At 33.4% G+C, this 17,987-nt stretch overlaps 1 protein-coding gene across 1 annotated transcript; it reads right to left on the bottom strand.

The window, feature by feature from the left end:
- Positions 1 to 3,473: 3,473 nt before the first annotated feature.
- Positions 3,474 to 4,586, bottom strand: LOC137650756 (uncharacterized). Its single transcript, XM_068383914.1, has one exon. It carries the CDS (start codon positions 4,584 to 4,586, stop codon positions 3,474 to 3,476), a length of 1,113 nt encoding a protein of 370 aa, XP_068240015.1.
- Between the last annotated feature and the right edge of the window lie 13,401 nt (positions 4,587 to 17,987).

The following is a 17,987-nucleotide window of genomic DNA, read 5'->3' as shown; positions in this document are numbered from 1 at the left end:
CTGTTGTTACAACTTAGAAAATCTGCTAAAACTATTGGAAACCTCTGAATCTTTCGCCTGCAACCGGTTTTTTTTTTTTTTAAACATATTAAAAACTTCATTATCAAAGCATTTTTACTTTTCAAACTCCACTAAGTCGCTTCAATTCATTCCATTCTGAAATTATAAGACGAAACACTGTTGTATTTAACGATATGAAAACGCAGAAAAAAGATTATTAAAAACCATTATGACTACGATTGTAAAAGGTCAGATAAATGTCTATAGGCCTATATCTAATTTGTAAATGCACATAAAACTAAAGGCGATTACGACACAGATTAATTAGATGGGAGCATTTCGTTAGATCATTTCCTTGAATATTACACCTTAGGGGCAGAAATTGCTTGAGATTTGGCGTTCAAAGAGAAAGTCAAGAGAACAATTATCAAGAGATATATCTCATTTAAACAACACTAGATATACTATATCGTAATTTCTACTTACAACTAGCTGAAACAAGAGGAATATTTCGAGGCAAATAACTGTCGACTATTCTCTAGAGTCTAGATACTATTGAATCAACACCTTAATTCTCATAATGAGTACTTCGTTAAATTGAACAACTAAAATAGCATGTATGACTCCATTTCAAAAGCAAAAACAAATACACGCAAGCGCACGAACTCACATTCCTATCACGCAAATGTAGGCAAGTTAAACTGCAATGATGTTTTTTCTTCACACGACGCAAAAGAGTTAGGAGAAACAGCCGCTGCTTAATTAAAGTGTATTCTGGTCACTATCTACGCACCAGGCAAAGTTGCTTACAATACAGTATTGCATACAGTAAACAGCATTAGGTAAATATAGTTCGCTTTTGACTGCATTCATTTTAAAATGGACTTTTGCGGTAGCAGCCCATAAGGGTAAACCAAAGACCGGTAAACAGATAATAGTTACGAGACAAAATGGCAAAAACTTTTCAATCAACGCAAACGGTTGACATGATGTCATTACAACGATTAATTAGGCTACAAAAGATAACTCATAAGCAATATGTGGCTTAATATTATTATTATTATTATTATTATTATTATTATTATTATTATTATTATTATTATTATTATTATTATTGTTATTACATGGAATATCAGGATGGTTTAAGCCCAAGGGCTCCAACTGAGAAATATAGCCCCGTGAAAAAAGGAAAAAAATAAACAAAAGGTAATAAACAATCAAAACAAAATATATAATGAACATTAAATTAGATATTTCTATATACACTATCAAAATTTCCAAAAATTGTGTATCGAATAGTACGCAAGATAAAACTGGAAAATAAATCTAATATATCAAGCATCTATATAGAAAACTGGTTCCAGGAGGTGATAGTTTTTTTCATCACGTATTTTAGGATGAAATTGATAACGCCTAGAATTACTGGGTGTACCAACACACAATCGATTCCCTGTTATGTGAAAAAAATCAAAGCATGTAAAAAAATGAATAATACAACATGTTACTCGAGAATTGGAACTCATTCATCAGAGCAATGCTGTAGGCTTTGATTCGTCATTATAGTGTAATGACTTATTTCTGGAGGCGGGAATATTTAAATATATATATATATATATATATATATATATATATATATATATATATATATATATATATATATATATATATATATATATATGTATATATATATATATATATATATATATATATATATATATATATATATATATATATATATATATATGCATATATATATATATATATATATATATATATATATATATATATATATATATATATATATATATATATATCTATATATAAATATATAAATATATATATATATATATATATATATATATATATATATATATAAATATATAAATATATATATATATACAGCATATATATATATATATATATATATATATATATATATATATATATATATATATATATATATATATATATATATATATATATATATATATATATATATATATATATATATATATATATATACTCAAATCATCCAAGAAGATACAGGGAGTGAGCGACTAATTACGATATCTAATTCGGTATGATTACTTTCTATGACATTTTCAAAAGAGGCGAAACCGATTATTTACTCCGCTGCAATGCAACTACATTCTTTACATTGAGCTTGTTGCAATGTTCTCCAACATCACAATTCTCTTCGCAATATTAATAGTCTTTTTAACTGCTTGTCGTAATTAATGGATTTTAATTATTCCCTGCGGCTAGTTACAACAACAGATGTTTGATATGATATAATATTATGTGAAGGAAATCCATATCAATCTAAATTTGGCAAATTAACGCACAGCGATGCTAAATAAACCATTTGAGCGTATCTTTATAATTCATGGTTATAATTTACTATCAGAATGAGCAATTAATACGGGCAGTTAGACGTTATTATTGCTTATTGGAATCAAGTAATAGCGGTAATCAGGCGAAGAGATAATTAGATTCATGCGCATCATAGTAATTATACTCGTACCTTGTGATTTATGAATAATTGGATGGATTGATATTCGGCTGGAAAATTGTTATGTCGCACAAAGAAGGAAGTTCGGATTGAACATTTACATTTCATTAAAATTATTGACCAAACAGAAAACATAATAAAGTCATTTGAAGATAGGATAGTGGCACATGTTGGACTTAATCCTTTTGGATGATTTGTGAGTTATAGTGTTCGATCGAAAACAATTCCCAAAGTCAGTTATGTCAGGATACAAAATAACTCAAAATCAATCAACCAATCCTCCGTCAAGTAATGTACCACTTAAGCCTAGTACAGACTATGATTCATGTATCAGCCTCGTGAAGCAGTATATATATATATATATATATATATATATATATATATATATATATATATATATATATATATATATATATATATATATATATATATATATATATATATATATATATATATATATATATATATATATATATATATATATATATATATATGAGAGAACCTCAACTAGCAGGAAAAGTTACTGTGTTGCCAGATTTTACTTTTTCTGCTAGAAAGAGAATGCCGATGCTCTCTACCAGGAGAAACTACTCTTATTATTATCAAACTAATATTATGAAAATAAATAAAATAATTATTATTCAAATTATTACTATTATTATAATTAAAATTAGTATTCAAATAAAATGAAGTGTTGGTCGTTGTCCACTCAATAGAAGGCACAGAGTCAAGCCATTGGCGCTAGAGAGCTGAGCGACCGTCCTTCCACAGCGAACGCTGACACAACACTGAACAGTGGGCACTAGTGTTGCCACTATAAAATTTTGTAATTCCCAAGAACGACCCATGAAAAATTCCAAGATTGACTATAAATTCCCAAGACCCTCAAAACACACATTTGAAAGGTAAACCCAATTGATTTGAGTGATACAGTATAAATATTTCTCACCTGGAGCAGTTGCTAATTGAGGTAAACATTCATGGCTTCTTCAATCTCGTCAGTATCACCTTCATCCGCATATAAAGTTGCCAGTTCACCTCCTTTTCTGCTAGCTTCTCGTTCCATATATCGCTTATGACACTTCCCTCCTTCAACATCTTTAATGAGTGCAGGTGAGGGTTCCCAACGGTGGCACCCATCTTGCCTTGAAATGGAATGCATTACAAGAATGCGGTTTGCAACAGTTGACACTTGCAGCTTGTTAGTTTGCTTATTTTTAATACGATTCAGCTGGGAAAATACTCTCTCTACACAGGCAGATGAGTGTGGAAGCACCATTAAATTGCACATAAACGTAGAGAGATGATGGAACTTTGTCTGATTATTGGCGTCTTTAATTGAATTCAACTCAAGCCAGAATGAGGTTGCAGGCATACCCGAGATGTTTTTCATAGATTCCTTGAATTGCAACAAATCCTTCCACTGATCTTGTAATTTATCTAAATCTTCTTTAACTAAGTTTGGAAAATTCACTGCCAGTTTTCCAATAGATTTACTCCCTCTCTGAGGTGAAAGTGCTTCTTTGGGATCCATGATACTTAACATAGCGAGAATACTATCCTCCTTAAAATTGAATATTTTCTTCATTTGAGTGCACAACTCCACCAAAAATCTCTTACAATCATTCCGAAATCTGCCTTCTTTTTCTCCTAATGGCTGCTTAATGAGCATGGCCTCACATCTCCCACCAAGTTCTATAACGCTTTTGTGTTTTGCAGCATCATTAGGATCAAGTTCTGCCAAACTATGTGAATGAAGAATGTCTTCATCTACAAACAAAGCAAGGATACTTCTATATTCATCTGATATAGTAGAATGTAGGGTTGCAATTCGAAAATATTGAGATTGGAACTCAAGGTTCATTTTATCAACTTTTCTTATGATGTAATTAAGAAATAATAACATGTGCTTTGTACCTGGGGTAGCCATGGTCTTGCTAATTTGCGATGCCCCATCCACCTTATCTGTTTTAGCTTCTCCCTGAAAGAATAACTGCAGTGCATCCCATTGTTCTAAAATCCTCGATAATACCAACCCCCTTGACAGCCATCGAGTCTGTGACAGTGTCAACATTTTGTGCTTAGGAGACTGTACTACATCTTGAATCATCTGAAATTGGTGTTGACGTTTACTGCTCCTTGAAAAATAACAACACACATCTTTTAAGAATGTTTCAAGGAATGATGGCAATGTGTTACTGGCAAGGCTCGAACATAAGGCAAATGAGTGACATACACACCCTAAAATGAACACAGACGGAAGGTCTCTCTTTAGATGAGCTTGAAATCCATTGTTTACCCCTAGCATAGTAGAACAATTGTCACTTGCAAATCCTACAATATTTTGTAAGGGTATCTCTTCCTTTTCCAACATCTCTTTTACTGATTTATAGAGTCCTTCTGCACTCGCATCATCCACCTCTACAAAATCTAAAAGTAAGTCTGCAACTTTACACTTTTTTTACATCATACACTCGTACCATCACTGCTAAAATCTGAGACACAGAAATATCCGTGCTTTCATCAATAATCAATGAAAAATAATTTTCTCTACAAAACTTCGCTACCACCTGTCTTTCTTCCCATGCAATGCCATCCTGAAGCATGTATGAGGCTTTTGTCTTTTTCATTTTCATGTTGCGAGCTGTTTCACACTCTGGGAACATTTTCTTTATTACGTCAACCAAATGGTCAGCTTGAGCAAAAGGTACACAATGTTCTGCCATGTAACCTGTTAAATACATTTCAGCTTTTGCAACCTTATCTTGTGGAAGTTCTGCATCACTCCTCTTGAAAATTTTTTTAATATTTAAGGTGTTCTTTTTTGCATCAAAATTTCTTGTGTGCTTTGATGAAGCTTTGTGCTTCATAAGTGCTGATTTATTACAGTTCTTTAGTTTCCAGTCACAAACACTACAGATGGCAGCATTTTTATCATTCGGATCTTCTTTCACCCAGTCTCTAAGTTCGACATCTGTCAACCATTGCTTATTAAATGATTGTTGATACCACCCTTTTGATTTTTTTCTTGGAGGAGTATTACAGCCACTCTTAGAAGTTCCAGGCTCAGGATCGCTAGAGTCACTCATTGCTGCGGGTGCATATGTGTGTTCTTCAACTGTTAATCACAAACTAGATCAAGCTAACCTCCTTACCCTCAGAGGCTCGGAAGGCTCGGAGAGAGACAGGAAAGCTACGATCACCTTACTCGATCTCGACGTGTACTGTACCTGTACGGGCAGGGAGGGACTAGGGAGGGAGGGGCCGGGTGGGGAGTAACACGTTGAGTGAGTAATCAAGTACATTAAAATGATATAGACAATTGGTGTTCTGATACATATTCAGAAGAGGCTATTATCATTTTTTTAAGTAATTGAAATGAATGAAAATCCCAAGAAAGCAAGGAATTTTACATTTAAATCTCAAGATCTTGGGAAAAATCCCAAGGAGTGGCAACACTGGGCAGTGAGCTGCGAGCACTGACGGTTAGAATTACCCAAAAATCATGTAAAAATTTCCCCCAAACCTGAAAAAATTCCCCATTTCCAAATAATTCTTATAATCAATGGGTAAGGGAAATTATATACCTTAATAACCTAGAGAGAATCTTACAAATAATCAGGAGGCTATATGTTCCGATTATGTAAGATAATAATACACTTAGATAGGTGCACTCCTTACCTCTTCAACAGTTTTATATGCGACATTTAATTTTTTAGAAATCTTGTAGAAGAATTTTACTGAAAGGAGACGTATACCAAAGGAAGTCCATTAGAGAGTATATGGAATTACAATTAAGATTGACTTGATATGGATGCACTTCTAGAAGCTTCAATTTATATCACATATGATCACTGACCATAGCTTGAAACATTTCTCAGCAACACTATATAAATTTACTAAATTATTAAGTAATAGATTTTGAGATAAAAAAAAAAATACTATGAAAACATTTAATAAAAAAAAACAATACCCTAAATATTTTTATTTTACAAACTTGAATCTTGATTTTGCAATAGTGAATTGATGTATGCAAGACGTTCAACACAATTAATTTGTTTTAAGCTTAATTAATAAATCCAATGAATTTTAACTAAAAGATTGAATCAATTAACGGAACAAAAGACTCTTTCAAAACATTTAAGAAAGGAAGAGTACTCAAACTCACAAAATATTTTGGTTTTGAAATCTACCACAAAAATATTCTAATATTCGCAATTACAATTGTGAGATGACATTGGACAACATTCAAAGTTCGCTGATCAGAAGGTCTAACTAGGTTTCACTGGGTTTAATTTATTAGTCAGTTCAGGAACAACATCTCGTATATATATATATATATATATATATATATATATATATATATATATATATATATATATATATATATATATATATATATATATATATATATATATGCATTACTTTCATTTTTATGACAATTTAGATGCAGCTCATCAACCTCTATTCAGAGTAACTTTCATCGTTATATATATCAGAAGTCACTCTTTTAAGGAGATTGATATTTGGAATAAAGCTGCCGCAAGTTCCCTTTCTTAAATAGCGTTTTGAATGCAACAGTCCTATCGATGTCTTGGTAGACAATCTGTTTTTGTCTTTGTCTTCATGATATTTACAGCAGGGAAAATTCTGTACGCAGCTGCACTGGAATGAGGCCAACTCAGCAGACAGGAGACAATATATGACAAGAGAGGAAACTTGGGGCTGTCGTCTCCAGCTTTAATTTTGCTAACATGACGCCAAAATATTATAAGACGATGTAAGCCTACACATCTTGAACAGTTCTTGATCACTCACTGTGGTGGTGAGGGAACTAATGCCTCTTCAGTAATGATCACAGGACTTAGGAAGTCTCGACTGAGAAAAGCAACACTCACCAATTCCATACTTGTATTCGACAGTCAGTCATGTTCTGTTCATGTAACATGCTGAATTAACCTGTCGCCTAGCTGGTAGGTGGGAAGGTGGCACATTCCCATTGTTAAATGCAGGCATACAAATCTTGACTCTAGTGTAAAAAAGTTGATATTCCTAATTGTGACAATCTGGTCATCAACAGGTTGCAGAGATTTTCGGAAGTTCCTACGAATGGTGATGAAATTCCCCAGATTCCCTAAATTATTTGTTCTCAAGACTGAAATTCCCTGAATTTCAACCAAAATCTCCCATCATGTACCCAAATTCCCCAGATCTGGGGAAAATTCCCCATGTATGGCAACATTGCTGAGCACTGCGACAGAATTTCAGAAATCGGTCTGACCCATCAACACGTTGGTGGTATGGTTTCGTCTTGAAAAAGTCGTTTTTCAACGCATACATTCAATACCGAGCGCATCATGAATCATAGTCCGTACTCGGCCTCAGCAAATGCACTCAGCTGCAGGGCGAGTCTATGACTCAGTTAATTGTGTTAGACCTGATCAGATCAGATGGGGGATACGTCTACGTCTCAGTGAATTATATTAGACCTGAGTAGATTTTGAACAAGGGACCACACAGCACAATTCTCCATGGCACAGATTGTGGTGGTCGATGAGGTAACGTCCCTGACTGGGGTTCGAGTCCCGCTCAAACTCGTTAGTTCCTTTGATCGTTGCAATCTCACCCTCCTTATGCGCTAAGAATAGTGGGTTTGGGGGAGCCTATATTGGGAGTTAAATTGCACGACAGGATTAGAAATGAAACCATAAGAGAAATTATTTGAGTGCCATATGTGGATGAGATCATGGTGAGGGGTAGATGAGGATGGTTTAGGTATGCTCTTCGCACTCCCCAAGAGAGATTAGGTCACCAAACATTCATTTTGGCTCCAGAAGGTACTATAGACAAACCATTCGGTGGTGGCCGCTGAGAAGAGCTCTTCGCCAGAACGTATCGTGTCCGAGCGTAAACAATTAATTAATTTTTCTTTGAAGGAATCACTCTTTAGATACAAGTCTAAAACCTTTGAAAACAACAATAAATGGAGATTAAGAGATTAACAGTTATATAGGGGAGAGTATCCTATTTTCCCTTACCCTTTCTTTTCAACTGTACTTTCTAGTATAAGATCGTCTAAATAACATCATCATCTCTATATTAATAGCTTTCTTATAGTCTTTTCCTACAGGCACACAAAAAATATTGTGTGTATATATATATATATATATATATATATATATATATATATATATATATATATATATATATATATATATATATATATATATATAAAACGGATAACCAAGCATAAACAATGCTTATAATGAACCAGGAAGGAGTTTCTTTAAAGACAAGACCTTTTAAATCCTTTTAATTGCTCTGCCCCTTGGTACTTATCTTTCACTACTGACATTTCCGTGCTTGTAGTGTTCGGGTCACATCCGTCAATCAATGGCGTTTCAGCTCATAAGATTAGGATTTCTTGAAGGAAAAGTCAATTTAATCTTCTTTCTCTCTATGCATGAGGGTACAGTCGGGCACACTATTCTATCTAATTTCTCTTTCTCTTGTTTTCTTAAAGTTTTCATAATTTATGTAGAAAATATTTATTTGAATGTCATTGTTCTTAAAATATATTATTTTTCCTTGTTTCCTTTCCTCACTGAGCTATTTTCCCTGTTGGAGCCCCTGGGCTTACAGCATCTTGTTTTTCCAACTAGGGTTGTAGCTTAGCAAGTAATAATAATAATAATAATAATAATAATAATAATAATAATAATAATATCATGTAGCACTTTCCTAAGATTCTTTGCATCTATTAAAGGGTGGGGCTTGCCTTTCGTGCATAAAAGTTTAACACCGCTTTTCTTAAAACACATTTCCTCAAGTCGTCTAGAGCAGTCATAATACGGGGATGATGCTTTGTTCTGTCTTAAAATGTAGGTTTTCCCCATTCTTCTTGCGTGACTCGTCCCTCTTTGATTATTCGACGTAGCCTACTGCTTTCAGGAACATTTGCGGCTTCAGACGTGCAGATACTGGACATGCTTTGGTTAAATCAAAGCATGTTCATCTTCTCTTTTGTGTAATACTTGTACAAACTATGTACCGTTTCCCTGGACTCAGGACGGAGATCATGTGTTGGAGATGTTTCCATCGTTGAAGTTTGATAGCTTATGCATTCTCAAGTAGTATATTTCCCACTCCAAGATCGACCATTCAGGAATTACATATATCTCTGTTATCTTTGCCTGACAAATTTATCCTTGTGGCCTCCAAGATGTACTGGTCAATCAGATTTCCAACTTCCCTTTGCCAGAGTTTTATTAAGACGATAGGATAAAACTGGCAATTAACCTGGGATTATAAATTCGATAAAAAAGTGACCACGTTTTATCAGTTTCACTCTGTTTGAATCAATACTAGGTCTACCCATCAGCGACCCAAACTGTCCTCTACTGTGCAGGCTATCCATGCGGTTTTTGATGACGTCACTCCTACCACGGTATGATTTAACAACCCTTGTTTTCCGGTATTTACAATTTTACAGCTTGTTTGCAAGGAAGATGGTGTTCAGTTTTCCACTCTTTTCCTCCACTTCTACGTTAAATAGTTGTGTTAGTATGGTGGATGTCGAACCACAAATCAGAAATAATTTTAAGCGTGTTTCCATCTAATCATTGCCTAAAAAAGTTGTTATGACAAAAATTCAGATACTCTTTATTCTCTAAAAATTATACTATCATTGAGATAGAATTAGCAAATTTTACTGTAATGTTTATATTTAACGACCTAGGTCCTACCAACGTTAGTTTATATTAATCTTTAGGCATAAGTGTGCATAATTTGATGATTGAAAATCCAGCATCACCGATCGCGTTATTTGTGTCTTTGCTGATGTTCCACTTCTTAGAGACTAATAAAAAACAATTTCTTTGATAATGGTTTTCAGCAAAGTGACTGTGATTTTGTCCACTGCTCTTCGCTAGAGGAACTTCTAAAGTAAAAGTGATCTCAAAACATCATATAAACTTGGAGAAACATATAAATGTCAGTGGCTTTCAGCGTATGAATGTAAAATTACACGTACAATTGATGTCAGAAACAATTACGAAAACGCTTAAATATTTTTGTAGCCAATGATTATTTTTAGATAAGCATTGGGAATAAATAAGTCAATTTATCTCTGGAGCTCAACACGATACAAAGATGTCCAGAAATTAATACGGGTTGGACTTACAAAATCAGGATGAAATCATCAAATACACAACACCCAGTAAAATAATTGAAATTAATTGGAAATAATTGTCTTTATTCATTCCAAATAGGATTGGCAGTTTCTTGTGAATCTTTGCAAAAATTGTTAAAAATGGTAAAATTATATTTAATATATAATTTTTATTGACTTATAGAATGAATAAAGATGGACTTGAATATTTCCTTATCTTTTTGTGATAAAGGGAAGTCTGCTATCAGCACCCAGTGTTAGATACAGTTAAACATAGTGTTAAATCTCATCTATCAGAGGAGAACAGTTACCTTATGAGGTAAAATTATAATACAGAACCCAACTGCAAAATAGATAACGTAACAGCTGAAACCTTTTATTTTCTTGGTAATGAAACCCTTTTCTCTTTCAAGATAAAGATGACAAATCGCTACAACGTGAATTAAGGTTATCTGCGATGGTATTTTGTTTACCCGATGAATGCGACGGTGAAGGAAATGATGTTACAGAAATTATAGGGGAAGTTTGTAATTGAACACCCGGGTGATGCAAAATAGAAAGGATGTCTAGACTGTTTCGCAGGTTTCATTGCTCTTAAGTTTCCCTAATGCACAAATCTTGGGTCGTCTGTATTAATGGGGGACAATTCGTGGACAAGTATAATTAGCAGAGTAAATAAGGAATTAGTGAAGCCATCAAAAGAATTTACTGATCTGATGAAGAATATTGAAAAAAAAATAAAAGTTGTCATGGGTAAAAGGACAAACATGGATAGTAGGTAGTAGGTTGGCCAGGGCACCAGCCGCCCACTAAGATACTACCGCTAGAGAGTTATGGGGTCCTTTGACTGGCCAGACAGTACTACATAGGACCCTTCTCTCTGGTTAAAGTTCTTTCCCTTTGCTCACACAGACACCTAATAGTCTGGCCTATTCTTCACAGATTCTCCACTGTCCTCATACACGTGACAACACTGAGATTGCCAAACATTTCTTCTTCTCTCAAGGGGTTAACTACTCCACTCTAATTGTTCAGTGGTTACTTTCCTCTTGGTAAGGGTAGAAGAAACTCTTCAGCTATGTTAAGCAGCTCTTCTAGGAGAGAGACACTTCAAAATCAAATCATTGTTCTCTAATCTTGGGTAGTGCCATAGCTTCTGTACCCTGGTCTTCCACTGTCTTGGGTTAAATTTTTCTTGCTTGAGGGTACACTCGGGCACACTGTTCTATCTAATTTCTCTTCCTCTTGTTTTGTTAAAGTTTCTATATTTGATATAGGAAATATATATTTTGATATTGTTACTATTCTTAAAATAATTAATTTTTCCTTATTTCCTTTCCTCATTGGGCTATTTACCCTGATGGGTCCCCTGGGCTTATAGCATCTTGATTTTCCAACTAGGGTTGTAGCTTAGCATCTAATAACAATAATAATAATAGAGTAGTAAATAATTAACATTAGATATTCCAAATGAAATGCGATTACTACTTTCAGTAACTTATTTTGTTCGTTGTCGAAATATTTTTAGAATAATAATATTAATTAGAAAAATAACTTCCGCAAGGAAAATAATTAATAAAGTTAGAAAGTTGCAAAATGTAATAATCATGATTACTTATTTCTATAGTTTGTTTGCACAACTTTAATTAAATAGATATTTGCTAAATTTAGTTTTGAGTCATTAGTAAAAGATTAGTGTAAAAATGTGTCTAAATATGCATGACGTTGCTTATTTGTACATTTGGTGAAACAATATTTCTATAAAGGATTTGAATAATACTTGTTCTCTTCTAATATGCGACTTTTTGAACCATTTTCTTTAAAAATCCTGTCACAAGAAGTATTTTGTAAAGAAATCTAGTCATCAAAATATCTTATAATATTAATTTTTCTGAAATAAAAATGTTAGTTTCAACAGGATAATGAAGAGTACTGAACTTTTGCAAAGCAAGCTAATGCTGAATGGAACTCTTTCACAGGCCAATGGTGCACCGTGACGTCACAAAACTTACCCCCACTATGCAGTGGTCCAGAAACCGTCTTATCGGCCACGACAGAAGGGTTTTACTTTAGAAGAGTTGGAAGACCCACGCCTACATGGATGAAGAACATGAAGCGTGAAATAGTTGATGAATGGAGAAGTATTGATTTAAAAGCTCAAGATAGAGACGACGGACGAAATCTAACCAAGGCCCTTTGCCTCGATAGGTGTGGGAGGAGATGATGAAGATGACGATGATGGTGATATATATATAATATTATATATATATATATATATATATATATATATGGATTAATATCAACACAACATTGTGTTCAAATAGAAATAAATTTCTACCTCATAACTGGGATCGAACGCTAGCCCCTTCTAATGAAAGGCCAAGTCGAAACCAACCATGTCACGAGAGCCCATAAAAAGAAATTGGAACCTGACCGCTACCAGCTGTCCGAGGATTTACCTGGCGAGACATCAGTCTCTTACCAGCGAGTTTTACCCAATTTCCCGGGCCACCACGTGACACAATTGGTAGTAATTCATTCAAATTACCCCTAATGAGTCAATATGGATTAATATCAACACAACATCGTGTTCAAATAGAAATAAATTTCTACCTCATACCTGGGATCGAACCTGGCCTTTCATTAGAAGGGGCTAGCGTTCGATCCCAGGTATGAGGTAGAAGGCAGAGTTAATTAAGAGAGAGAGAGAGAGAGAGAGAGAGAGAGAGAGAGAGAGAGAGGAGAGAGAGAGAGAGGGGGGGGGGGGCTAACGTCATGTAAAAAGAAAAATACAAAGAGAAATAGCAAATTTATGGTTAATGTATCTACATATTCCTCTAGAATATAACAAATACAGTACTTACTCAAAATATAAAATAACATAAAATAGATATAAATATTTCACCGAAACACAATAAGAATATTCTTGTTTTTAATTTTACGTCCTCTCTCTCTCTCTCTCTCTCTCCTCTCTCTCTCTCTCTCCCTTCTCTCTCTCTTAATTAACTCTGCCTTCTCGGCTTACTACTTCGTATTCAAGCCTTCGACACCTATATGAGAAATATGATCAAAGGTTTCCACGAGCAAGACGTGTTGAGATCAGACAATTTTTTACCCAGGAAACCGGTGCGAGTTAGGAGGGTGCGAAGGGGGATATTTTGGCACTAAGGGGGTTAGTGGGAGTGAGGCGGGAATAAAGGGATCTAGGAGGATTAATACTACAAGAAGGGAACGTAGATTAAATGGATCTCAGCCTATGATGGGAGAAATGGAAAGAAATGGGGCTCACATCTATGAAGGACTGCCAAAATAGGATATTTTCTCAGATATATATATATATATATATATATATATCTATATATATATATATATATATATATATATATATCTATATATATATATATATATATATATATGATTTTAGGTAAATTTCTCGAAAGTCAAATTCTCGAACTCAATTGCTGGAAAAATAATTTCTCGAACTATCATTTTCTCGAATCCCATATTTCTCGAAAACTGATGTCTATTTTGTCGAGAAAATTGAATGGAAAAAAATTCATGTATTTCAAGGAAAAATATATCCTTTTGGGTTGACAAACACAAGTGTTAAAAATTTATTGTAAATGAAGGAATGAAAAAAATACAAAGGTTATAATTTTATTGTATGTATAAAAATATTATCATTTAGAATGAAATACAGTATTAAATTTAATCAATCAAAATGATATGTTGTATGCTACACTTCGTAGATATTCTTCGACAGGCCTCTCTTCGTCTCTTTTTATTTTCTGATTTTCCCTTGTTTTAGTCTCACTCATTTTCTTTCTACTTTGTTTTTCCATACTGTATTATTTCATCTAAAAAAAAATAAAGTTAATATCTTTTATGACGCAAAAGTGTGATTACAAGTAGGTACGCAGTGTATCGTGCATTATTCGTACGCCCGTACATACAGGACATCACGGAATTCTAATAGCCTCTTTATAAATTGGTCTTTGGCGCTTATGGGATACTTTCGACTGTGTTCGAGAAATTTACTTGTTTGTTTTCGAGTAATTGACATTCGAGAAAATTTTAGTTCGAGAAATTATTTTTCGGTCAATTGAATTCGAGAAATTTATCTTCGCGCAATTGATTTCGAGAAATTTGCCTGACACCACACACACACACACACACATATATATATACTATAGTATATATATATAGAGAGAGAGAGAGAGAGAGAGAGAGAGAGAGAGAGAGAGAGAGAGAGAGAGAGGGAAAATAGCCCATTGAGGAAGGAAACAAGGATAAATAAAATATTTTAAGAGTAATAACGTTAATATAAACATTTCCTATATGAACTATAAAAACTTTAACAAAACACGAGAAAGAGAAATAAGATAGAATAGTGTGCCAGGGTGTACCCTAAAGTAAGAGAACTCAAACCCAAGACAGTGGAAACCATGGAACAGAGACTATGACACTACCCAAGTCTTGAGAACAATGGTTTGATTTTGGAGTGTCCTTCTCCTAGAAGAGCTGCTTACCATAGCTAAAGAGTCTCTTCTACCCATATGAAGAGGAAAGTAGCCACTGAACAATTACAGTATAGTAGTTAACCCCTTGGGTGAAGAAGAATTGTTTGGTAATCTCAGTGTTGCCAGGTATATGAGGACAGAAGATAATATGTAAAGAATAGGACAGACTATACGGTATATGTATAGGGCAAAGGGAAAACGAACCGTAACCAGAGAAAGGATTCAATGTAGTATGTTTGGCCAGTCAATTGACTCCATAACTCTGAAATCAGGTGATGTTGAATTTGACCTCTCAAGGTCACAGGAGGTCAAAGGGCATGGTGTCATTTCCAAGCCCCAATGTTGTTTTCAATTTATGAATAATGAACGAGTGTTTATCTATACTCGTTTGAGAGTTATGGCCCTCTGAAATACGGCGAGCTTGAAAATTCGGCCCCCATGAACTTTGAACCCACTAATATTCAAAACTATGCATTGTTATTTTTTTATATATAAAAATACATTTTCGGCACCGGAAAATGAAGATTTTGGTCATGGTTTCAAGGAAATGAAATAATATTTGACAGTTATAGTAAAAAATCGAATATGACCTTTCGAGTATTGTGACCTTGACCTTGACCATATGAGCTCTAAATATTAATAGGATCTATTGTAAGCCATAGTACATCTCTCCTGAAAATTTTGAGTAAATCGGTCTGTGCATTTCCTCAGAAAGAGACTTACCAGGAATTCTTGTGTCCAACTGTACATATACTTACTCGTTAATAACCGTCTTTTTGGGAACAATGAAGTCTATAAAACAATAATTTTTTCGGCCATTCAAATATGAATAACTTCCTAAAAATATTCATGAAGATATCTCTTCTTTTTTATTCATATTGTCACATAGAATATAAGTCAAATGATGGCATAGTTATTACTGCTTATGTAAACAAATTTTCCAAAATCTTTGTAGGACTAATAAAAAAAATTTGAATAATTCAACATATAAGGAAAACCTTAACCTATAACCTGATTGAATGTTCCAATCACGGAAAAACGGCAAAACCTAAGAAAACATAATGAAAGCCATAACTGGCACCCCATCCCACCCCAGCCCCGCCAAAATAAAAAAAAAAATCATGAAGATGAAGATAGATGACAAAAAAAAAGACAAGAAAAACAGAAGCCCTATCCGAAAAATTTCAATGTTCAGAGAATCCAACGTTGTTCCCAAAATTTCTTTTACTCCATCGTGTATCTTACAAGGGCAAGTAAAATCTGAATGTTTGAGGAACATGAGAACGAAACAAAACATTTAAATTTGTATTTTTTATTCGAGAATAGTTCAATCAATGTTTTTGGTTATTATTCCCTTTTCGGATTGTAGACGCGTGTCCAGAGTGAAGGGGGACATCACTGGATTTCAAGGGAGATGAAAGAGTGGATGAAACAATACAGAAATTAGTCGTAGTGTCACCTGAAGAGGGGGAGTAGACCAAGATTCTTATGAACATTAGAACAAACAAAACTTGAACATACACTAATAACACGTAGATACACACACACACACACACACACACACAGACATATATATATATATATATATATGTACACACACACACACACACACACATATATATATATATATATATATGTGTGTGTGTGTGTGTATATATATAAATATATATATGTGTATACATATAAATATATATATGTGTATATATATAAATATATATATATATATATATAAATATATATATATATATATATATATATATATATATATAAATATAGATATAGATATATAGATTAAAATGCAACATTTTCCGCGTATTTATGTTAAATAAAATAACCCACAATGTATGAAAAATTAAGTTTATTTAGCTTTCGAATGGACCATCTTCCTTCCTCTTCATAATACAAATGGTTACATTTTTTTTTTTTTTTGAAAAAAGAGGTACAGAAAGGTTAGTAAGAGATATAAAGCCCGTCACAGTCTTAGCGAATATTAACAGCATTTCACAGTGGTTTGTTTACACCTTTTAACAATTCTTTAACAATAGTTACATTGTTTTTTACAATATTAGTTAAAAACTGATCCAATTTAAAATTATTTATGATATATATTAAAATCATTAGAATACTGAATTAAAACAGCTGCAATCAGTTTCCGTCTATGTGTATCAGGCATTGATATCAATTTGTCCATATTCTTAAAATCTATTGGATGATTTTCCAGTGTCAGATGTTCAAAAACATGGCTATTTTCATCTCCTATTCTAATGGAATATCTATGCTCTCTTTTTCTTCTTTCAAAATCTACTGAGTTTCCTATGTATACCTTATCACATGAACCTCATGGTAGTTTATATATACATGCTTGTTTGGCAGCCTTTCCTTTCCCTGATTTTGTCAACACCTTTTTAATAGTTGAATTATTTTTATAAACCCCAATTACTTAACAACTTTTTAGGCAGGTGTCAAGTAATTTGTTGTCTTGGCCTGTTTGAGGAATGATAAGAAGATATTCATCAACTTTTAGAAATGGTTCTCTTTCTTTTGCAACATAATATGTCTTCCTTGCCTTTAGGTGTGCCTTTTCGATGAACCCAGAATCATAACCATGATTCTTGAAAACCGTTTTAAGATGATTTATTTCATATTCAGGAAATTCATGGTCACAAACTTTTTATGCCCTTAAAAATAAGTAAGAAATAACTCCTAATTTTGTAGATCTTGTATGGTTTGAAAAGGCATTCTTATATACATACATTTTCAAACCATACAAGAACTACAGAATTTG

The sequence above is a fragment of the Palaemon carinicauda genome, chromosome 12 (assembly GCF_036898095.1).
Source record: "Palaemon carinicauda isolate YSFRI2023 chromosome 12, ASM3689809v2, whole genome shotgun sequence".
In the NCBI taxonomy this organism is placed as follows: Eukaryota; Metazoa; Arthropoda; class Malacostraca; order Decapoda; family Palaemonidae; genus Palaemon; species Palaemon carinicauda.
The sequence above is the reverse complement of the archived record's forward strand: the minus strand, read 5'-3'. Positions and strand labels throughout refer to the sequence as shown.